The 23,523-nt window shown below is 47.6% G+C and overlaps 1 protein-coding gene across 5 annotated transcripts in view; it reads right to left on the reverse strand.

The window, feature by feature from the left end:
• NBEAL1 (neurobeachin like 1) overlaps window positions 1–23,523 on the reverse strand; it is a 152,302-nt gene that overhangs the window by 25,549 nt on the left and 103,230 nt on the right. For all 5 annotated transcript variants that reach the window (XR_014518537.1, XR_014518538.1, XM_083471490.1 and 2 more), the window contains 14 exons: window positions 22,539–22,667; window positions 21,008–21,313; window positions 19,823–19,972; window positions 18,654–18,811; window positions 15,843–15,967; window positions 13,809–13,935; window positions 12,259–12,407; window positions 9,151–9,284; window positions 8,317–8,418; window positions 6,602–6,697; window positions 6,366–6,490; window positions 3,722–3,862; window positions 1,551–1,681; window positions 28–137 (listed from right to left, as the gene is read on the reverse strand). Coding sequence is in view for 3 of the 5 variants with exons in the window: in XM_083471490.1 (XP_083327616.1) it covers window positions 28–137; window positions 1,551–1,681; window positions 3,722–3,862; window positions 6,366–6,490; window positions 6,602–6,697; window positions 8,317–8,418; window positions 9,151–9,284; window positions 12,259–12,407; window positions 13,809–13,935; window positions 15,843–15,967; window positions 18,654–18,811; window positions 19,823–19,972; window positions 21,008–21,313; window positions 22,539–22,667 (1,983 nt within the window). In the remaining 2 variants the exon portion in view is untranslated. The remainder of the gene's footprint in view (window positions 1–27; window positions 138–1,550; window positions 1,682–3,721; window positions 3,863–6,365; window positions 6,491–6,601; window positions 6,698–8,316; window positions 8,419–9,150; window positions 9,285–12,258; window positions 12,408–13,808; window positions 13,936–15,842; window positions 15,968–18,653; window positions 18,812–19,822; window positions 19,973–21,007; window positions 21,314–22,538; window positions 22,668–23,523) is intronic.

Consider the following 23,523-nt stretch of genomic DNA (forward strand, 5'->3'; position numbering starts at 1 on the left):
GAACCCAGAGGGCAATCAATAGCTCACCAAAGCTTTCCTGTGTTTAAAAATGAAGTCCTCTGGTGACTGTGCCCATTTTGGGAGGAGAACATCATTCACGACTTCTTTCGAGATCTGCAGCTGACCCAAGCTGAAATCTGTAGAGCCGCAATGAAGACAATTAGGTTGCTATTAACCGTGCAAAACAAACAACATCAACTTATTATTTATACCAAGCCCATCTGGCTGGGTTTCCCCAGCCACTCTGGGCGGCTTCCAAACCGAATATTAAAAATAATACAGCATCAAACATTAAAAACTTCCCTAAACAGGGCTGCCTTCAGAGGTCTTCTAAAAGTCAGATAGTTGTTTATTTCCTTGACATCAGATGGTAGGGCATTCCACAGTGCAGGCACCACTACCAAGAAGGCCCTCTGCCTGGTTCCCTGTAACTTCACTTCTCGCAGCAAGGGAACTGCCAGAAGGCTCTCGGCACTGGACCTCAGTGTCCAGGCTGAACGATGGGAGTGGAGACGCTCCTTCAGGTGTACTGGACCAAAGGTCAGCACCAACACTTTGAATTGTGCTCGGAAACGATAAATGAAGCATTTATCAGGAGTTTTTAAAAGTCCATATGGAAGGGAGGTGAGAGCACAAAAAAACCGCTGCTTAGGTAAATGATTACCGTATTTTTCGCTCTATAAGACGTACCAGACCACAAGACACACCTAGTTTTTGGAGGAGGAAAGCAAGAAAAAAAATATTCTGAATCCCAGAAGCCAGAACTGCAAGAGGGATCGCTGCGCAGTGAAAGCAACAATCCCTCTTGCTGTTCTGGCTTCTGGGATAGCTGCGCAGCCTGCATTCACTCCATAAGACGCACACACATTTCCCCTTACTTTTTAAGAGGGAAAAAGTGAGTCTTACAGAGCAAAAAATACGGTACTTTGTCACAGAAATGGATTTCAGAAACAGTTATACAACAGAATATATCAGGAATGAGGAACCTGGGAGCTGGAGTCCCAACAAAATCTGTGAGGCATCAGTTTCCCCACCTTTGGAATACATTAAAAAAACAGTAATTTGGCTAAAAACAACTCCCACGTTTATTAGCGGTATGTGAATTTCTATGTGCCCTGCCACTAGGGGATCATAATTTCAGCCAAGCACTTTACAGTAGTGCCCCACAAGACGAATGCCTCGCAAGACAGAAACTCACTAGACGAAAGGGTTTTCCGTTTTGGAGGTGCTTCGCAAAACGAATCTCCTATGGGCTTGCTTCATAAGACGAAAATGCCTTGCAAGTTCCTGTGGGGGTTTTTTTTTCCTCCCCCCCTTTTTCTAAGCCGCTTATCAGCTGATCCGATAAGCTGATAAGCCGCTAAAAGCCGCTAATAACGCTAATCCGTCAATGGGATTGCTTTGCAAGACGAAAAAACCGCTAGACGAAGAGAATCACAGAACGGATTCTTTTTGTCTTGCGAGGCACCACTGTACTTAGAATAGTTAACTACAACCAGGCAGCTTCTCCTCAGGGAAACGCACAGCCAGAAAAACATTCCACTACTTACTATTTTGATTCTCTAAGAACTCTGGAAAGTAGAAGAATTCTGGGATGAGCTCTTTCACATCGTTGGGGTTCTCCATGAGAGCTTGCCAGGTAGCAGGAATGGAATGGAACTGCCGATCCGCACAGTCAAATCTGTGGGTTAGAGAATGCATGGGACATGTGCCCTGATAAATCCCTGAACGCAATCCAAGTCACAAGTACTATCAATGCAAACGCCGGGATTCTGCTTAAACAGCACAGCTGTCTGCATTCCTTTGACAGCTTAAATGGCCCAATCCTACCATCACGTGGTCCGCAAAGGTGTTATTAAACCCAAGAGCCCGTACAGAGTCCTTATGTGGGTTCTCTATCTATAGGAGAAAATAACAGAGGCCAACCAGAGAATACAGTGGTACCTCGGGTTACATACGCTTCAGCTTACAGACTCCGCTAACCCAGAAATAATACCTCGGGTTAAGAACTTTGCTTCAGGATGAGAACAGAAATCGTGCTCCGGCGGCACGGCAGCAGCGGGAGGCCCCATTAGCTAAAGTGGTGCTTCAGGTTAAGAACAGTTTCTGGTTAAGAACGGACCTCTGGAACAAATTAAGTACTTAACCCGAGGTACCACTGTATTCATCATCATCATCATCAAACCTTTATTGGCATCACTTACAAACATTCGGAATAAATAGGCCAGGGTGATCTCGTGGCCATTTCAACAGTACAGTCATTTGCCAAAGGGAATCTATTTCAGCAGAGAATATCGGGAAGCAAAGCAGCTAGTAAGCCTGATCTTTACTGAACTGTTGCAACAGGGGCCCCCACTCACAGAGGGAGGAGAGGAACCCAGAACAATAGTCTGAAAAACCCTTATACAGACTTTTGAAATTGACCACCCTGTAGCTCAAGACCACCCCCCAATACATCATACATACATCACAGAAGGGGCCGTCTACAGCAGAATCCTGTTTGGTAGGAAACTTGTTAATGAGTTTACCTGGGCAGCCTGGCCATTCTTTTGTGATGATAAATACTTAATTCCTGAGTCCAGGTCACAGGCTCACCCTATTCATACACAAATGTGCCCTTAAGGCAGGATTTGTGAGCACAGAGACAATGGGGAGGCTTTTCCCAATTCCATCCAAACTGCAGAGGAATATTTGAGGTCACTGAACTGTTTCAGACGTGTGGTTAATATATTTATGTATGTGTTTGCCTGGCACGTTTAGGAACATTTATTTTATACAGTCATACCTCGGGTTACAGAAGCTTTAGGTTACATTTTTTCGGGTTACGGACCCGCCGAAACCTGGAAGTTCTGGTCTATTTTTGGGGAATCCTGCAACGTGTTTAAGTTTTTACTCTGCTAACTATACGTCACAGTTCTGCTCTGGATCAATACTTTGTAGAATTCCATTACAAAATATGCCAGACACGTGTGTAGTGATCAGGTGGGATTGCTATGAGGAATTATAACAAATATAGAGTAAGCCATCTGTGTCAGCAATGAAAACATTGCGTTGACTGGGTTTAAACTATTTTTATATGATTCTTGGTCAATCCACACCTCTGTATCCCTCTTCCGTTTCTCTTTCTTCACAAGTCACGTACCCACTTAGACAGGCAGGCGTCCTGGGTCATCAAAGACAGTGGGCAGTTTCTTTGATGTAGCTTTTCTGATATGTTAATCTTAGGATGTTAATCTTACGGCAAGGAAACAGATCTCACCTGAAGGTGATAATAATCGCTGTCTTCCTGGTCATCCTTTTTATCATGTATTTTGCTTGTTTATGACCTCAGGGGTTGCCAAATGCACTCCTTTGTAGTTCTGTTCTTTGTTTACCCCAGAAATATGTGTGCTTAATTAGTTTTGGTAGTTTAACTTTGTCCCCACGTGGGGTTTGTTGAAATGCTCAGAAGAAATCTGATTGGTTCTTACGAACACTCTGTAAAAAGTTCTTTTGTGAATAAAACGACCTGGGCCGAGGGGTTGAGAGGCAGACATTATTATACGCACCTTTCCCAGAGTCTTGCTGGTTCAAGCCTCTGTGTGTATTCTTATTAATCAGAGTTCAATCCTTCCTTTACCTTAGGAACGCCTCAATGTGCTCTCCAGAGAGAGGAGGGTTCATCCTTAACCGAGACAGCAAAGATAGAGATGTTTCCGACTGATTCATGTCATACTCCTACCTGCCACTCTGAAGCTGGATGTGCAATGTGGTGAAAGGTTCTACCCGGATGAGGTAATGCATGACTCCAGCTGCGTTGGAATAGTGAGTGCCGTAGTGGAACTTGTCGACAATTCCAAGTGGGTCTTCAAAGTTCTCATATCTTTAAGAGAGAGAGAGAGAGAGAGAGAGAGAGAGAGAGAGAGAAGTGGTTCCATAGCTGAATTCTCTCCCCAGTTGAATCAAATGCTAATTGCTGGTATATGAACATTTCAAGATTCCCACCTCCCCAACTAAGATGTTATTCTGTTACCGGTTAGCACCTGTGATATTAAAAACACTCTTCCTCCAAAAATGTTTGGGAAACGGCATTATCACAGGGTGTTGCAACAATGCTCACTTTAGAACACAGGGGGAAATACTGAGCAACACACATATTTTGGGGAGAGCAAGCAGTAGTTTGAAAGTAAGATGAGTGTGGGTGGCGCTGTGGGTTAAATCACAGAGCCTAGGACATGCCGATCAGAAGGTCGGCGGTTCGAATCCCCGCGACGGGGTGAGCTCCCGTTGCTCGGTCCCTGCTCCTGCCAACCTAGCAGTTCGAAAGCACGAAGTGCAAGTAGATAAATAGGCGGGAAGGTAAACGGCGTTTCCGTGCACTGCTCTGGTTCGCCAGAAGCGGCTTAGTCATGCTGGCCACATGACCCGGAAGCTGTACGCCAGCTCCCTCGGCCAATAAAGCGAGATGAGCGCCGCAACCCCAGAGTCGGTCACGACTGGACCTAATGGTTAGGGGTCCCTTTACCTTTACCTAAGATGAGCTAGTCAAACAGTACGCAGATCAATTTAACCTGAGATTTACAGCAGGTTCTTCCGAAGCCATCATTCGGGAGTCCTGAGGTATATATACCCACCATGTTCAGATGTAATGACGAACCATGGTTGGAACTTACTATGGTTTGTTTGAAGGAGCCCAATTTGAAACTGTGTGGTTAAGCAAAGCCAGTAGTAGCAAGAACTTTCAAGATCACCTGGGAGTGGACTGAAATCCAAAGCGTTTTGAATGATCTGAGAGGCCGGGTGCCTCCTCTACTGGCTCTACAATGCCACCTGCCAAATTTCTGAAAAGCGCTGTGGGTTAAACCACAGAGCCTAGGGCTTGCCGATCAGAAGGTCGGCGGTTCGAATCCCCGTGACGGGGTGGGCTCCCGTTGCTCGGTCCCTGCTCCTGCCAACCTAGCAGTTCGAAAGCACGTCAAAGTGCAAGTAGATAAATAGGTACCGCTCTGGCAGGAAGGTAAACGGCGTTTCCGTGCACTGCTCTGGTTCACCAGAAGCAGCTTAGTCATGCTGGCCACATGACCTGGAAGCTGTACGCCGGCTCGCTTGGCCAATAAAGTGAGATGAGCGCCGCAACCCCAGAGTCGGCCACGACTAGACCTAATGGTCAGGGGTCCCTTTACCTTTACCTTACTATGGCTGTACACAGCACAAAGTCTCAATAATGAACCATGGTTATTTTCTTTACCATGGTTATACATCAATACAATCAATATGGTACCTTGGTTCCTGAACGGCTTAGCTCCCGAACGTCGCAAACCCAGAAGTGTTCCAGTTTGCAAATGTTTTTTGGAAGCCAAACATCCGTTTCAGCTGTCGGCATTGTTTCCAGGGCCAATCAGAAGCTGCACCTTGGTTTGCGAACGTTTCAGAAGTCAAACGGACTCCACAACAGATTGAGTTCGGGAACCAAGGTACAGTGGTATCTCGGGTGCCGAACGCAATCCGTTCTGGAAGACTGTTCGACTTTCAAAACATTCGACAACCGAGGTGCAATGGCGGTCAGCAAATTCCATTGAGAAAATGGAGAAACTCGTCTCGGAAGCCGCTAGACTTCTGAGGCACATTTGAAAAGGGAAGCGTTCACTCCCGGGTTTTCGGTGTTCGGGTTCCGAATTATTCCAAGGTTCCCCGGTATAGGTTCCCCACCACCACCGCCCCGCCCATAGCTTCAAGTATTGCTTCCTTCCTTGCTGGTTTGGGCCATGTGTGTCTCAAAATGCTGTTAACAACTAAACTCGCATCTATTGATTCCCACCCAGGTCTACCGTATTTTTCGCTCTATTGGACGCAGTTTTTCCCCTCCAAAAATTGAGGGGAAATGTGTGTGCGTCCTATGGAGCGAATGCAGGCTTGTGCCATAGCCGCCGCAAACCCTTCCAGCAGGGAGAGGCTGTACGGGCTTAGGCTTCTTTAGCTCCACACAGCCTCTCCCAGTAGGGAGAGATTGCGCGGGGCTAAAGAGGAAGCCAATGCAGTGAGCGGGATCCATCCCGCTGGCTGCCTTGGCTTGTTCCATAGCTGCGCGCAACCCCTCCGGCAGGGAGAGGTTGTGCGCAGCCTGTACGCTGCTCTTTGGGGCTGGGGGGGGAGATTTTTTTTATTGATTTCCCCGTCTAAAAACTAGGTGCTCCCTAGGGTCCAGTGTGCCCTATGGTGCGAAAAATACGGTAGCTTCCGTAAATTCCTTTACCAATCAACAGCATCATTGTCAGATGAAACATAGAATAGGAAGGTAAACATACTAAGAGCTCCCCCCCCAAAAAACCCCATTAAGAATGGAAATGCAACTAAATACTTTGGTCATGTTAAATGAAATACAGTACCTTTCCAGTACAGCCTTGGCATTCTTTTCATTCGCCACGCCAATGGGCTTGGACAGATCCCTGAACACAGCCGGGTTATTGAGATCCAATTCTTCTGAAGTATAATCCTGTAGGACCCATGGAAACTTGAATGGGGGAAGACAAAACAGGTTTCAGATCTGACATCGCTTCTCCCCACAAATGTAAATACTGAATTCTAGTCTGAAAAGAAGACACTGGATGGGGAGGAAACTTACTACAGGATACTGCGCAAGGTCATTATAGGTTCGTCCTGCCATTGTGTTTAATTGAATGAGGTAGTCAAAGTTGGATATCTCTCTGTTCACCCATTTCTACAAATAGAAGAAAACGAAAAATCGAAGCTGTTAATGAGCATCACGGTTAGGCCACACATCTTGCCAGCATCTGAATGAACCAAACAACATATCTTCAGGTGACAAAATTAAGGGGGGAATTCAAGTTTACACATTTATTTATTTTGGACTTTTATCCCGCCCTAACACAATGGCTCAAAGTCTCTTAAAATTGTAAACAAAACCACAAGGCTTTGGTTGGAATTCCTTCCAGTTCTGCACCGCTACCGGCCATCTGGAGTAGGCATGTGTTACCACGGGCTTCCTCAAGAGAGACTACAATTGAAACTACAATTCCCATCATCCCTGACCACTGGTCCTGCTAGCTAGGGATCATGGGAATTGCAGGCCAAAAACATCTGGAGGGCTGAGGTTGAGGAAGCCTGTGTTACCGTTTGACAGTGATGGCTTTCCTCGAGGGAACCCTGGGCATTCCTCGTTCTAGGAAGTCCATTAGGAATTTCTAGGAAAGAGACACCGGTCCACCTTACAAGTGCTCAAAGAGCAGGAGTGCTGGTGGGTCCATATGACAAGTGATTAACCGATAAAGCTCATGTGCAAGCTTCCCTGTTATGTTTATGGGCAGTGTGCAATGTGCTTGCTGCATCCAAATCAGACATTTTGTGTCTGACGTAGCTAACCAAACATCAGCAGGATGGGGAAAAAACCCAGCCGTATCTGGAAATGGGAACTCCATCTTTTACACACCACAAATTAGGGCTTCTTGTATTACACTTTGCCAACAGGCTTTTCTTAACAGAGGGATCAGAAGGTGGAGTTTGCCTTTTGTATATTTACCGTATTTTTCACTCTATAGGACGCACTTTTTCCCCTCCAAAAATTAAGGGGAAATGTGTGTGCGTCCTATGGAGCGAATGCAGGCTCCCTGGCTTCAGCGATAGCAACGCAAAGCCTCCGAAGCCTGCGCTCCGGAGGCTTCGCGTTGCTTTCGCTGAAGCCAGGAGAGTCTGGTCTTTGAGGCTGGTGGTGGGGGTCAGTCCCTTCTCCCTCCTGTGGGCTTTTGTGGGTGATGGGGGAATTCCCTCACCTCCCGCAATAGCAGGGAGAAGGTCTCTGCTCCCAGAGCTGGGGGGGGGGGGAACCATATTTTGTTCCTTGATTTCCCCCTCTGAAAACTAGGTGCGCCCTATGGTCAGGTGCGCCCTATGGAGCGAAAAATACGATATTTTACGTATTTTTACAGCACATTGCAACTCAAAAGTGGTTTGCAAAAAGTATTATTATGTCAGCAGAGCAGACTACCGGGGATGTTGTATAAAGCAGGGATGAGGAACCTGTGACCTGCCAGCGATTTGTTGGACTACAATTCCCATCAGCCCCCAAAGCACAGCCAGTGTTCAGGGCTTATGAGATCTGTAGTCCAGCGGCCGATGGAAGGCCACAGGTTCCCCATCCCTGATATAAAACAAAATGGTTTTTTTCCTGAGTTCTGAAGCTAGGAAATTACTGGGAGAGAGAACGGTTAGGTTCCGGGCTTTTTAAAAGGGCAGGAGGAAGCTACCCAGATTCTACCCTACTAGAGAACAACAATTAAATATAAAAAAATTCCCAAGCCATTCCTGGCAACATCTTCTTACCTGGGTCAGTCCAGATGCTTTAAATAATTCTTGTGGAGATCTTGTCCCACTAATATTTGGAGAACACAGAGACAGAATTCGGCTGTACACTTTATTTCTTGCCTATAACAGAGTACAGTAGATTAATTAATCCAAGAAAATGCCAAATAAGCGTTCTGGAAATAATGTAATTTTCCCCTTACTGTTTCCTCCCACCCCACACATGAATTTAATGACTGTTGAATCAAATAGCATCCCTCCTGCTTTCTAGAAAATTAACTTTTTATGTCTACACAATCCAACTCAGAGCAGATCCATTGAAATCATTGGACTAATTACTTGAGTCCATCGATTTCAATGGGTCCAGTCTGAATATGTCTAATGCTGAATATCACCCATTAATCTTCTACGTCTGGTTACACAATTGTCCTTTTTAAGGGCCAGTCCAATGAATTTGCTTTAGAAGCCTGCTGTTTCGCAGCCAATTTAACAGCTTATCAATGAAACCACGCCTTTGATTTCCCCTTTAGCACTTTATCAAAGAATTATGTACATCGCAAAAGTGATTCTCAAACATTCATAGTAATAAAAAACAAGTTACACAAAAAGACAAATCTTTACTCTCTTATGCTATGATGGAATGCCGATTTCAGTAGGTTTATAGTTACTTTTTTCAAAGAGCTGGAATTTTGTGATAAAAAGATTCTCTGGGCAAATCAACAAATAGTGCAGGATATCCTCAACCAGACAGGAATGTTTACATTGTACAGGTGAGTTGACCCTGTTCATCTTTTTACCATGCAGCAATTGCCAGAGCTCACCTGGTTACGAATTTCACCCTTTAAGAAGACATACCTCCTTTTTAAAGTTCAGGAAGTAATTGGTCTGGTCAACGAAGAAGATCTCCAGAGCTGACCTCCTCAAGTTATAGCGACGCAAATGAATCTCTCGAATCTGAGAAAGAGGCCATTTGAAATCAAAACCTATACCTGGAAAGAAGAGATGGTCATTGTGAAATATGTTGAACGGGCATATAACTTATTGTCCCAGTACGTTTCCGAGCACAATTCAAAGTGTTGGTGGTGACGTGACCTTTAAAGCCCTAAACGGCCTCAGCACAGTATACCTGAAGGAGCGTCTCCACCCCCATCGTTCTGCCCGGACACTGAGGTCCAGCTCCGAGGGCCTTCTGGTGGTTCCCTCCCTGTGAGAAGTGAGGTTACAGGGAACCAGGCAGAGGGCCTTCTCAGTACTGGTGCCTGCCCTGTGGAACGCCCTCCCATCAGATGTCAAGGAAATAAACAACTACCTGACGTTTAGAAGACATCTGAAGGCAGCCCTGTTTAGGGAAGTTTTTAATGACTGATGCCTTAATGTATTTTAATTTTTTTGTTGGAAGCAGCCCAGAGTGGCTGGGGAAACCCAGCTGGATGGGTGGGGTATAAATAATAAATTACAGTGGTACCTTGGTTTACAGCCATAATCTGTTCCGGAGGTCCGTTCGTGAACCAAAACAGATCGTAACCCAAGGCGGCTTTCGCCAATGGGGCCTCCCAAAAATAGGGGTCGTTATCCCCCCAAAATTGTTTGTAAACCAAAAAAAATTGTTCGTAATCCAAAAAAACCAAAACAAAAACAGGTCGTAATCAAAAGATAATTGGCAAACCGGGACGTGCACTTCCGGGTTTGAATTGGTCGTAATCCAAAATGGTCATAAACTAGGCTGCTCACAAACCAAGGTACCACTGTATTTTTTTTTTATTATTATTATTATTATTATTATTATTATTATTATTATTATTATTATTATTATTATCATTATATGAAGCCAAAGCAGCAAGGTTCAGTAAAATGCTTCAAAAACATTAAACTTGCACACGCACATACCCCTCTTGCCTACATAGGAACATTGTCTTGGGTATGTGTAGATTTGCACATGTGACACGTACAAGTTTAATGGCACACCTCCAAGTCCCAGGCTCTGTAACAGCATAACATTTCCTTATGAGCAGCGCTTCCCGGGGGGAAACTGAAAAGTGGCAAAAAGCAGGAACGCACTGAGGCTTCAAGGGAAAAGAGAGCCAATTACTTCATTTGGAGCTACAGTGCTCCTGTCTCTGAGCAGCGCGGGAAACTAAACCTTCTTGGGGACATTAAACACACATGAGGAAATGCCATGTGGGGAATATTTCGTATTGACACAGTTCAAGAAACTGCACAATTCCCATGCTTTTTACAGGAGCAGCTCTCATCACTTCATTGCGTGGCAAGTCCCCTCTCCCATGTGAAATGAAGACACTGGACACATTATTTAAGGTTAATGGGCATAAAAAGGCCACAACTTTATTGATTACAGAATTGAAAGGTATTGGCCTTAGGCATTGGCTCCTATCGACTACCCGGCAAGAGTTATCCACAATCCGTTGGAGTCCTGTTGAAGTACGCCAACTAGGATCCCATGGGTGTCACCGCTCGGGGGCGTGCCGGAGGCCCTTACCTCCTTAGGTTTCGGACAAGGCAATGCCCCCCCGGAGTCCTCTACCAGACTACCCTTTTCATTGGGGGAAGGTGATGGCGCTTCCTTCCCCCTTCATTTGCATAACAATTAACCCCTGCCAATGCACTGCACAATTCCCATGCTTTTTACAGGAGCAGCTCTCATCACTTCATAACCTAACATAAGGCTTGGCAATCACCCATATTTAACCCCTATGCAATGCAAATCTGCAGCCTGATTTCATCTGTACCAAATCCTAAGCTGACAAGTGTTATGGCTATCGGGGTGGTTGCTCGAGAGCGATCAGGCAAGATGCCTCACTGGATTTTTCAAAAACTTTATTGTTGGTGCTAAAACCTTTACAAGGGACGCGCGTGGCGCTGTGGGTTAAACTACAGAGCCTAGGGCTTGGAGATCAGAAGGTCGGTGGTTCGAATCCCTGTGATGGGGTGGGCTCCCGTTGCTCGGTCCCTGCTCCTGCCAACCTAGCAGTTCAAAAGCACATCAAAGTGCAAGTAGATAAATAGGTACCGCTCCGGCGGGAAGGTAAACGGTGTTTCCGTGCGCTGCTCTGGTTCGCCAGAAGCGGCTTAGTCATGGTGGCCACATGACCCGGAAGCTGTACGCCAGTTCCCTCGGCCAATAAAGCGTGATGAGTGCCACAACCCCAGAGTCGGTCACGACTGGACCTAATGATCAGGGGTCCCTTTACCCTTTACCTTAAAACCTTTACAATGCAGAACGCCTCTGTTCCATGTCTTGCTCACTCACTAGCAGAATCTGAGAGTGGGCGGTCCTTAAACTTTCCCCAGCAGAGTAGTCTCTTGACCCCCAGCCTGCACCTCCCCTCTCTGCGCGGAAGCCTACTGCGCAAGGAAGGCTTGGGTAAAGGGGGACCTCTCTCCTCCCCGCTTTGCTCAGGCAAGGTGTCCTGGCACCGCCTTGCATCCTCCGAGCCCTGCATCTCCTCCCCACTAGAGGCGTGGCTTCCTTCCTCCGCTGAGGAAGTGCTGCTTCCCACGATCTTTGGGGGCTCTCTGTAATCCATCCGTCTTCCCCCCCCCTCGCCCCTGAGCCGATGGCAGTTCCCTGACAACAAGCTTTTATTCCCCCCCCCCCCCGGGAACAGAATTACCATACTTTTCGCTCTATAAGACGCACCAGACCACAAGACACACCTAGTTCTTGGAGGAGGAAAACAAGAAAAAAAATATTCTGAATCTCAGAAGCCAGAACAGCAAGAGGGATCGCTGCGCAGCGAAAGCAGTGATCCCTCTTGCTGTTCTGGCTTCTGGGATAGCTGCGCAGCCTGCATTCGCTCCATAAAACGCACACACATTTCCCCTTACTTTTTAGGAGGGAAAAAGTGAGTCTTATAGAGCAAAAAATACGGTAATTCCAAAGTTAAAATGAGTACAGTAAAACTGTCCACACAATGCTCGCTGTTGTTACATTGCAGGCCTCACCTTCCTCTTTTTCAATGCTGCCATCGTAGAAGTAAATGTGCTGTGTAGTGACCTCCAGCCTGCCGGGGATGACATTAATGATTGTAATAAGTTCGCAGTCTTCAGAGAGGACAAGTTTTTCTTTCTGGCTCTGCTCCTCCTTTTCATCCCTGCAGCAGGAACACCAAAAATGACAGGCTAGAATCAATGGGGAGCTCCAGAAGATGCAACTCTGTATTCCCCCCACCCATAGCTCTCTTTGCGCTCTCCCCTAACAATATTTTGAAAATAATTACACGGCAATTTTATCATGCATAAAATAATCTTTAAAACGCTGGACTGATCAGCTTAAAGTCACATTTTTAATTACAACAACACCACAGAGTGGACCTTTTTATTTACAATGCAACTGGGCAGAAGAGACCCAACCATTCTTTTCTGGAGAGACATTTGGTCTGGCATCTAAAAGACCTGCAAAATTAGTTCCGCTCAACCTCTGGGTTTGTGCTTCTTGAAATAATAATAATAATAATAATAATAATAATAATAATAATAATAATAATAATAATAATTTATATCCCGCCCTCCCCAGCCGAAGCCAGGCTCAGGGCGGCTAACAACAATAAAATAGTACAACATTCTAAAATCATTTCATTATAAAATTAATTCAAATCAAATTGATGGCAACCGTTAGGCTAAAGTTCTGTGAAGATTGCCAAAGGAGGGAGTCAGGCTGTGCCCTGACCAAAGGCCTGGTGGAACAGCTCAGTCTCAAGGGCAGCCCCACGTAGGGCAAGTTACAATAATCCAGTCTGGAGGTGACTGCCGCATGGATCACAGTGGCTAGGTCAGGGCGAGAGAGGTAAGGAGCCAGCTGCTTAGCTTGGCGGAGGTGAAAAAATGCCGCCTTTGTTATAGCTGCAATCTATGCACCTCCATGGAAAGGGAGGTGTGGAAGATTACACTCAAACTCTTAACGGACGGTGCTGGCACTAATTGCACCCCAGCAAGAGATGGGAGTTGCCCCCCCCCCCTATCCCATATCGTCCCTTCCCAGCCAGAGGACCTCTGTCTTTGAAGGATTTAACTTCAACCGGCTCCCACGTAACCATCCAGCCACAGCTTCCAAACATCTGGTCAGTGTGTCTGGGGCCGAGTCAGGATGGCCATCTATCAACAGATAGAGTTGGGTGTCATCAGCATACTGATGGCAGCCCAGCCCAAAACTCCGGACAAGCTGGGCGAGGGGGCGCATAAAGATGTTAAAAAGCATCAGGGAGAGTATCGCACCCTGAGGCACTCCACACACCAAGGAGTGGCGCGATGACAATTCCCCCCCAAGCGCCACCCTCTGTCCCCAACCAGAGAGAAACAAGCGCAGTTTCCTTGTGCCCATGTGTAAAATAACTTCTGAAAACAGAGGGGACCTGGAGCGGGGGAGTGTCTGTGACAATGGCATGGCCATCTGCTACTCAAATCAAATTTATACTGGAAATCCTACTGCGCCCTTGGGCAAGAACAAAGCTGCTCTTTGGATTCCAGCCCTGGGATCACCAGGCTTTGCGACATACATGCTTATATTAGATGCTGGATCTTCATCTGGTAGTTCAAGTATATCATCCTCCATATCGCTGACTTTTACTTGCTTCACAGCCTCCAGAAGCAAAGCCTCGCTCGATGGCGGCGCCTGCTGGACTCCTTTGGAGATAAAGCGAGATTTTACAAAGTCAGCTGCATTCTGCGAGACTTATATCGCTGAACCACACAAAAGTTCTATTAAATCACATAGTTTCTGTTTATATTATACTGTTATAATAATTGCAAGGGATGCGGGGGGGAAGAACAAACTGATTTGCACAGACGTATTTTAGACTACGTAGTTTCCTGAAGTCAAAGGGGCGGGGGGGAGAGATCAGAGACGAATCAGACTATTTTAAGATTAAAATAAAACACACTAAACAAAATTGATGAACTACGCCAAGATGGCAAAACTTACAGGGAGAATCAGAAACCAGGAAGAGGAAGTCTTTAATAAAGAATGGGGAAGGTTTCTAATTGATTTGAAAAGCTATTGTAAACAATTGCATACATTGGTAGGATTGACAGAAAACTTGTAGTAAAAATTTGAACTATGGACTGACAAAGGATTTACAGTGGTACCCCGCAAGACGAACGCCTCGCAAGACGGAAAACCCGCTAGACGAAAGGGTTTTCCGTTTTGGAGGCGCTTCGCAAAACGAATTTCCCTATGGGCTTGCTTCGCAAGACGAAAGCCCATAGGGAAATCTCCGGGACAGCGGGGAAGCGCAGCGCGTCTTCCCCACTGTCCTCGGACCTCCTCCCGCCGCCCGGCATCGGAACGAAGCTCCGATGCCGGGCGGGGGGGGGGAGCCTTCTCCCGCCGCCCGGCATCGGAACGAAGCTCCGATGCCGGGCGGGGGGGGGAAGCCTTCTCCCGCCGCCCGGCATCGGAACAAAGCTCCGATGCCGGGGGGGGAGCCTTATCCCGCCGCCCAGCATCGGAATGAAGCTCCGATGCCGGGCGGGGGGGGGGAGCCTTCTCCCGCCGCCGGGCATCGGAACGAAGCTCCGATGCCGGGCGGGGGGGGAGCCTTATCCCGCCGCCCAGCATCGGAACGAAGCTCCGATGCCGGGCGGGGGGGAAGCCTTCTCCCGCCGCCGGGCATCGGAACGAAGCTCCGATGCCGGGCGGGGGGGGGGGGAAGCCTTCTCCCGCCGCCGGGCATCGGAACGAAGCTCTGATGCCGGGCCGGGGGAGCCTTATCCCGCCGCCCAGCATCGGAACAAAGCTCCGATGCCGGGCGGGGGGGGGAAGCCTTATCCCGCCGCCCAGCATCGGAACGAAGCTCCGATGCCGGGCAGGGGGGGAAAGCCTTCTCCCGCCGCCGGGCATCGGAACGAAGCTCCGATGCCGGGCGGGGGGGGGAAGCCTTCTCCCGCCGCCGGGCATCGGAACGAAGCTCCGATGCCGGGCGGGGGGGGGGAAGCCTTCTCCCGCCGCCGGGCATCGGAACGAAGCTCCGATGCCGGGCGGGGGGGGGGGGAAGCCTCCTCCCGCCGCCCGGCATCGGATGGCTTTCCTGAAGACTTGGGGTAGGAGGAGGGTTTTCCTTCCCACCGCCAACATTCAGAATGCTGTTCTGAATGTTGGCGGTGGGGAGGAAAAACCCTCCTCCCACGCAAGCCCCGGGAACAGAGGGAAAGCGCTGCGCGCCTTCCCCTCTGTTCCCGTACCTGTCCTGAAGGCTTGCGGTGGGGAGAAAAGCCCTTCTCCGCACCGCCAGCCTGGCAAGCGGTTTCCCTAGGAACGCATTAATTGATTTTCAATGCATTCCTATGGGAAACCGTGCTTCGCAAGACGAAAAACTCGCAAGAAGAAAAAACTTGCGGAACCAATTAATTTCGTCTTGCGAGGCACCACTGTATAAGAATAGAATTATGAAAGAGATGAAGAGGGGAAATCATTACATTAAAATCAGGGGGGAGTCAGAAGGGATTATATGTTTATGTATTTGATTCATTTGTTTATGTAAAAGAGAAAATGCAAAAATAAAATTTATTCAAAAAAAGGTATTAGATCTCACCTAGATTATCCCTTAGGGCACTGGCCTCCTGATGAGAGTTGAAATTGTAATTTTGTACCAACTTTAGCCTCATCCGTGAGTAATTTTCCACATTTGAAAGTTTCCAGTGAATACGATTTAGCTTCCTGGAGAAAGGAATATACCCAAGATAATTTGACATGCATCAGACACAGAACTTAACTGCTACAAGAGTTTCCAACAAAAATAAACAAGAAAGAAAAAGCTTTAAATCACAGACGAACATCGCTGCAGGTGGATTTTAAAATTCACAAACAAGCTGCAGCCACTTAAGGCCCTGAGCAATGGTTTGTCGACAGTGGTGGAAGACCTGCTTCTCCATGGGTTTCACAGGGTGGGATTCCCCCCCCCAAAGGTAACTGTAATGGTTCTAGGGGTTGCTTGTGCATAAGCCGATGCTTATCTCCCCGGCTGGGTGCAAACACCTGGCTGGGTTGCCTAAGTGAACCTTTTCTGTCCGGACAGCCACTCACCCGTGGCTGACTCAATCGCTGGCAGAATCCGTCAGTGGGCGTTTCTTAAACTTCTTCAAGCAAAGAAGCTCTTTGACGCCTAGTCTCCTCCTACTCTCTCTGCACGAAAGCCTTCTGCGCAAGGAGGGCGTAGGCAGCGGAGGACCTCTACTCTCCCTGCTGGTCCCCGGCAAGGAGTCATGGGACCGCCTCGCCGCTTCCCCCATCTGCCCCCTCTTCTCCACTGGTGCTACGCTGATTCTCTTCCCCAGAAGATGGGCTGCCTCTCCCACTCCCGGGATGCTCTCTGGAATCCCTCTGGCTTTTGCTCTCTCCCTCCACCACTGATGGCAGTTCCCTGACAGTAATCTACTCCAGTCCCCAGCTGTGTTGAAGAACTCCCTAGCATTTGGGGCACACAAGTCTTTGATAAGCATCATTTTTGGCTTGTATTCCTCCAGGAAAGATAGGATTCTCTAGGGTGGCTAATCTGTGGACCCCAAGATGTTGTTAAACTACAACATATTCTACTTGACCAAGCAGGCTGGGGGCGATGGGAGTTGGAGATGAACTGCCTTTGGAAGGTCACAGGTTACCATATTTTTCGCTCTATAGGACGCACCCGACCATAGCACGCACCTTGTTTTAGAGGGGAAGAACAAGGGAAAAAAAATCTCCCCCTCTCTGCTCAGCGCCCCTTCAGCGAAGCGGCAGGAGAAACGGAGCCCCTTCCATTTCTCCTCCCACTTGGCTGAAGGGGCGCTGCGCAGCTTTCCCTCTCTGCTGAAGCCAGGAGAGTCTTGCTCTCCCGGCTTCAGCAAAAGGAACCCGAAGCCTTCGGAGCGCAGCGCGAGTTCCCGCTGCGTTCCAAAGGCTTCAGTGCTCACCCTCTCGCTCTCCAGGCTTCAGCGAAAGCAATGCGAAGCCTCCGGAGCGCGGAGGGAGCGCTCCCTCTGCGCTTCGGAGGCTTTGCGTTGCTATCGCTGAAGCCAAGGAGCCTGCATTCGCTCCATAGGACGCACACACATTTCCCCTTAATTTTTGGAGGGGGAAAAGTGCGTCCTATAGAACGAAAAATACGGTAGTCTGCCCTCGATTAGACAAAACACATTAAAAAAAAGCCTTAGACCCAAACGTTGACAAGCATGGCCATATGTTAGAAGAGGCATTTTCAGTGGAGGAGGGAGAAGAGAATCTACATCTCCTTATATGCCATCCCGTCCCCATTTTCCCGGCAAGATCTTGTATTGATCCACCAAAGCCCTAGCTTCCACAATATGTTAAAAGTACCAGAATGGTCATGGGTCTTTGCATAACTGAACTGTGAAAAGGATTAACTAGGGAGGAAAATCCTAAAGCTCAGGGGTGAGTGAATGTGTGCGCAGGAATGTGTGCATCAGAAATTATTTGCTGGGAAATGAGCCACACACCAAAGCTTTACATGGTGTGACATTAACATATGAGAGTGCTGGAGGTGAAATAGTTAAACAGGTTACCCAATCAGAACCCAGGGGGTGGAGTCAGAGGGACTATAAAACCAGCTCCGGGAGAGGCAAAGAGAGGAGTCCGTTGGGAGGTTGGTTGGAGTGAGAGTGAATTGGGATAGAGTTTGTGGGTAGGTTGAGTTAGTGTAGTGAAATAAGCTGAGTCAGGAATAGTTAGGGGCTAGGAAGATAAGTACCGTATTTTTTGCTCTTATAGAGCCTCACTTTTTCCCTCCTAAAAAGTAAGGGGAAATGTGTGTGCGTCTTATGGAGCGAATGCAGACTGCGTAGCTATCCCAGAAGCAAGAACAGCAAGAGGGATTGCTGCTATCCCTCTTGCTGTTCTGGCTTCTGGGATTCAGAATTTTTTTCTTTCTTGTTTTCTTCCTCCAAATACTAGGTGCGTCTTATGGTCTGGTGTGTCTTATAGAGTGAAAAATACGGTAAATATCTGAGAGGTTGTTTAGTGAGTGAGAGTAGGTAACAGAAGTTAGAGGTCTGGATAGGCAGCCCATGATTGTAATTGACCGATACCATTTATGAAACCACACACTTGTTAAACTGCAATAAATAAACAAAAGTTTATGTTCCAATTTAACCCTGACTGGAGTCCGTATTGTACCAGGTAGGGCCTGGATGGTGGCAGCAATAAATAAAGTGGTGGCACAGGGATCAATAGACGGTGAAACGTCCGGGGACCCTGTGTGATCGCCACACATGGGTAGTCCGAACCTTAATGTACAAGACACATAGGATCAAAAGAATATTTAGCTAACCAGCTTGGTAGGGAAGAGTCGTTCCAAAGAGATTCAAAATGCTACCTGAAGGAGCAAGAGAAAATGGAACCCTCCACCTACCTTTCAGCCCAGGGTCCCTGCTCACACGTGAGGTACAGTTTGGCAGCTCTCCACTGTCGGAGAGTTGCCGTGTGCTGATTGTTCAGCTGCTTCAACATGCTGTTGTAACGCAGATTTTCCTGCCTTGCCCGTCGGTTGAATGGCTCCACGAAAAACTCCTGGAGGTGAGAAAGTTGAAACATTTAAATGCAGTCGTACCTTGGCAGTCGAACAGAACCCGTTCCTGAAGTCCGTTTGACTTCCAAAATGTTCGGAAACCAAGGCGTGGCTTCTGATTGGCTGCAGGAAGCTCCAGCAATGAATCAGAAGCTGTGGAAGCTCCATCACACGTTCGGGTTCCAAAAGAACGTTCGCAAACTGGAACAATCACTTTCGGGTTTGCAGAGTTCGGGAACCAAAACGTCCGAGTTCCAGGGCGTTCGGGATCTAAGGTGCGACTGTAAATGCTAGAGGGGTTGTCAAAGGACATGGAAACATCTATACAAAGGGCTGTTTTAATACTCTCCAAAACAACAAAAGGCAAAGCAGAAGAAAATAATTCCGTTGAGTCGTCCTCCAAATAAAGACTCCCAAGGCTGGAAAAGAGATCCAGTTGATTTCACGGATCTGCCACCAGCCTTGAGGTGTCTTCAGCAAGCCTTGCTGCCAAAGATTAGGGCAGCCTTCTCCCAACCTTGTGCCCTCCAGATGTTTTGAACTACCGTATTTTTTGCTCTATAAGACTCACTTTTTCCCTCCTAAAAAGAAAGGGGAAATGTGTGTGCGTCTTATGGAGCGAATGCAGGCTGCGCAGCTATCCCAGAAGCCAGAACAGCAAGAGGGATTGCTGCTTTCGCTTTTTGCTGTTCTGGCTTCTGGGATTCAGAATATTTTTTTTCTTGTTTTCCTCCTCCAAAAACTAGGTGCGTCTTATGGTCTGGTGAGTCTTATAAAGCGAAAAATATGGTATACCCCCCCCAGTCCCAGTCAGAACAGCCAGAGAGGAAGGGAGGTGCGGTCAACTGGCTTGTAAGTCCAGCAACATCTAGAGGGCACCAGGTTGACTACCCATGAGAGGTTTTTTGCCACCCTCAACCTTGGACCAAACTGGGATCTTCTTGGCCAGGCAATGATGCCATAGCAAGAGCTCTTGCGGTGTCTGCTCTGCTTGGGAAGTAATGAAAGGTCACCTGGAATTTGAGCTTGCTTTCTCCTCGCTCCCGCTCTCGTTTGTGGATATTGACCATCAGCTCCTCGTAACAATCCTTCCAAAATACTGCCATGCGCTCGTGGCCGTCGCTGAAAGTGCTGAGTTCGTACTGTTTCATGTGTGGAATGATCTGGTGCACAAAAGGTTAAGAGGGTTATAGTGAACACGCCTCCTCTCTCCTGTGCAGGAGTGTGACGTTTGACTCCTAGGTGGGTCATAAGGAAAGGGTTAAAGGAGTGTGATGTGATTGGCCAGTGGGAATGCAAGGGAGGAGTAAAAGTTAGAGTGGGAGGTTTTGAAAGTCACTTGAGGTTTGGGAGATGAAGAAGGAAGAGGGAGAATTAGGTGTGGGTTGGTAGAGTTGTATTGTGAGAGAGTGAGAGGAATTGTTAGGTGGAGTCATGTAGGGATATCGCGGAGAGTGGGGGGTGGGGTCCGGAAGGAGCACACTCCCCACCAGCAGGCAGCCACCTCTGCCTGCACGCGTGACCTTGGGGTGCAGGGAAACACCCCCCCCCCCAGACAAGCCACAGCTTTCTGGTACATCGTTCCACCTATGTCTGACCTTTTGCAGTCTCAGAAGTCAGCAGTGTCCTGTCTGTAACCTTTTCCCTTAGAGACCTTTTGTCTCCTACGTCATACACTGTGCAAGGGGAAAATGACGCTGTGGAACAGGTGCCAAAATAGCTTTGTACCACCCCACAATCTCGGGACGGAAGATGTGTAAAGGTCACAGCCCAAAATGTATTTGCCTGGCTTGCATATTTGTCTCAATAAAAGGAGGCTCCACAGGAATGGTGGTAGCTCGCTTCAGACCACCTGTGCGCAGCTCACATAATGATCAACACCTGTCTTGGGCCTTCACTTCAGAGTCAGACAGATAGTTGGGGATAATCAATTTGAAGTTGTTAGGAACTAAGATTAAGAAATTGACAAGAAAAGTTAACTGAAACCGTAAGCCTGCTCCTGCATTTAAAAATAAACTTGATTATTTGTTAATGTTAACAACTGGCTGGACTCCGTGTGTCCACGGGGTGGTGGCAGCAAAGAAAGCAACTGCAGTGGTGGCACAGGGTCAACAGACCGTCAAACGTCCGGGGGCCCTGTGTGATCGCCACAAGGAGAAAGAAAAAAACGACGGCCGAAGGAGGGCCTTGTGACTTACAAATTTAGCAATATAAGTCTGCCATTCCTCCGTGTTGCAATAGTCCTGGAAGTCCTCAAAAAAGGAAGGGCTCCCGTTCGTCGAAGGCAGGGAGGGCAAGTGCAAGCCCATGAAGAGCAGCTCGTATATTTTGGAAACCAGCGTTCGGACGAGAGGGATAAGGAAGGAGTAGGTCTCTGTCTTTTCCTTGATCGATCGGCTCAGAATGCCTTCCAGCCTTCCCAGGAGGTAGCAGGACTCCAGTTGGTTGTCCAGCACTTTGGTCTGAAGGAGGGTGTTGAGCTTGGCTGCAGCCATTGCGCAAACCTGAGGGGGGAGGCAGAGAGGGGGCAACCACGTCAGCCAACGTGTCCCCCAATTTCCCCAAAGCTATTTCGTTCCTTTGCAGAGAACAGCAAACTGTCGTTTGAGCCAAAACGACAAAGAGAAACTTCTTGTTGCAGAAGAAGAAATGAAAAAGAAAGGGGAGTTCGAGGCTCACTATGGCCTATTCTAATCACAATAAACTCACTTGTATACTCCTGCCCACTTTAAATCTAATACTCTTTTTTTATAAATAATTTTGATTTTACCAGTATAAAATTATAACAATACAACTATACACATCCACATTTAAAGATTCATCTGAATCTCTGGACCCCCCACCTTCTCCTCCATGGATCCAATTTTTAACCTTTTCTACTGCATATTTTTCAATAGTACCAATTTTATATAACTCCATTATTTCCCTAATACTTGCTACATTATAAGTGTTTTTGAAATCCTGCTAACGTTTTCATCTGTTTGCAGTGGTCTCCAAGATAAATTATACATTTTTTTGCATTCTTTGTTCAAGTTTTGGTCTTCTTTGGTTTCGGAGCCTTCCGGACAGTTTTGCCATTTCGGCACAATCCAACAGTTTAATAAAGACCCAACCAGAGAAGAATGGCAAATTAAATCTAATTCTCAACACGCTATACAGACCATAGCTGTCAACTTACAGATTTGAAAATAAGGGATCAGCAGCCAAAATAAGGGATTTTCAGAGCACAGGTATGTTCAACTTCTGAGCCCCTCCGAGCCAAAGGCAGAAAGCCCAGCCAGCAGCCAAACGAAGCCTCAAGTGGTGGTTCCCACAGCACAGCAACCCAGCAAAGGGGATGCAGCAAGGAAAACCACCGTCACCTCTCTGCTGGGAAGCGCTGAGCAAAGGGGAGTCCCCAGGCAACGCGGCCAATTTGATCAGCACAAGGCATGCAAGCTCCACCCCCCAGTCATTCTTAAGACTCCTTATTGGGTGAGCAGCCAAGCAACACAGTTGGAGCCTCCCTCCCTCCCTGGCCAGCAGGGAGGGAGAGGAGCTGCTTCCTTTGAAACCCGGGAAATTTAAGGGACATCATCAATAAGGGACAGCAGCGGGACACGGCGCTGGGATAAGGGACTTTCCCGCCAAATAAGGGACGGTTGACAGCTATGATACCGACCCTGGATGTTGCTAGCACTATTCCGCATTGCAGCAGCTGCACGCTGTACAATACACACGACAACAAACCTGCAAATTATCCTGTCCAATGAATCCAAGCAGCATCTGGACTTGCACTTGGTAGAACTTCACATACTCTGGGCCGGAAGAGTACCAGACGGACAAGGTATCCATGAGAGTCACCAACTCTTCTAAGAGCTATGAGAAACACCATTCCGAAATCACAGGGGAAGGAGAAGACACGTTATGGTGTTTTTTGTTGTTTTTTAAAAAAGCATTTAAGCAGAGGAACAGAAATACATATCTTGTACCTATGGGACCACCTCTCCCAGTATGCCCCATGGAGAGCCTCAAAGTCCATAAATAGCAACAGCCTAGTGGTCCCGGGCCCTAAGGAAGTTAGATTAGCTTCAACCAGAGCCAGGGCCTTTTCAACTCTGGGGACCTTGTGTGATCAGACCAACTATGAAATGTAGAGGCAAAATCTCAATGAAGAATATTGGGGGGGGGGGGGGTCTGTGTATGAAAAGAAGAACATAGGCACTGTTTGAAATGGCCCAAACAATGAACTTGCTGGGCAGTTCTATGTATGCCATGGTTAACAGATGGATGGTTTTCTTTATTCACCCAGACAGAGGCTCATTTCTTTCTAAATTGACTGCTTCAACTTTCAAGTTGGACTTAAAAGATGGCAGTCGATGTCACAAGCAAGTGCAGTGCCGAATCAGACCAAAGGTTTTATTCTCATAATGTTTTGTTCTCCAAAATGGCCAGTCGCATGCCTTTTCCAGCTGCATTGGCTCCCGGTGGAGTACAGGGTCAGATTTAAGGTGCTGGTTTTGACCTTTAAAGCCCTTCACGGCCTAGGGCCCTCGTACCTACGGGACCGCCTCTCCTGGTATGCCCCACGGAGGACCTTAAGGTCCATATATAGCAACACCCTAGAGGTCCCAGGCCCTAAGGAAGTTAGATTAGCCTCAACCAGAGCCAGGGCCTTCTCAACACTGGCTCCGGCCTGATGGAACGCTCTGCCTCATGAGGCCAGGGCCCTGCA

This window comes from Podarcis liolepis (assembly GCF_965112155.1).
Source record: "Podarcis liolepis genome assembly, chromosome: 1".
NCBI classification, from domain to species: Eukaryota; Metazoa; Chordata; class Lepidosauria; order Squamata; family Lacertidae; genus Podarcis; species Podarcis liolepis.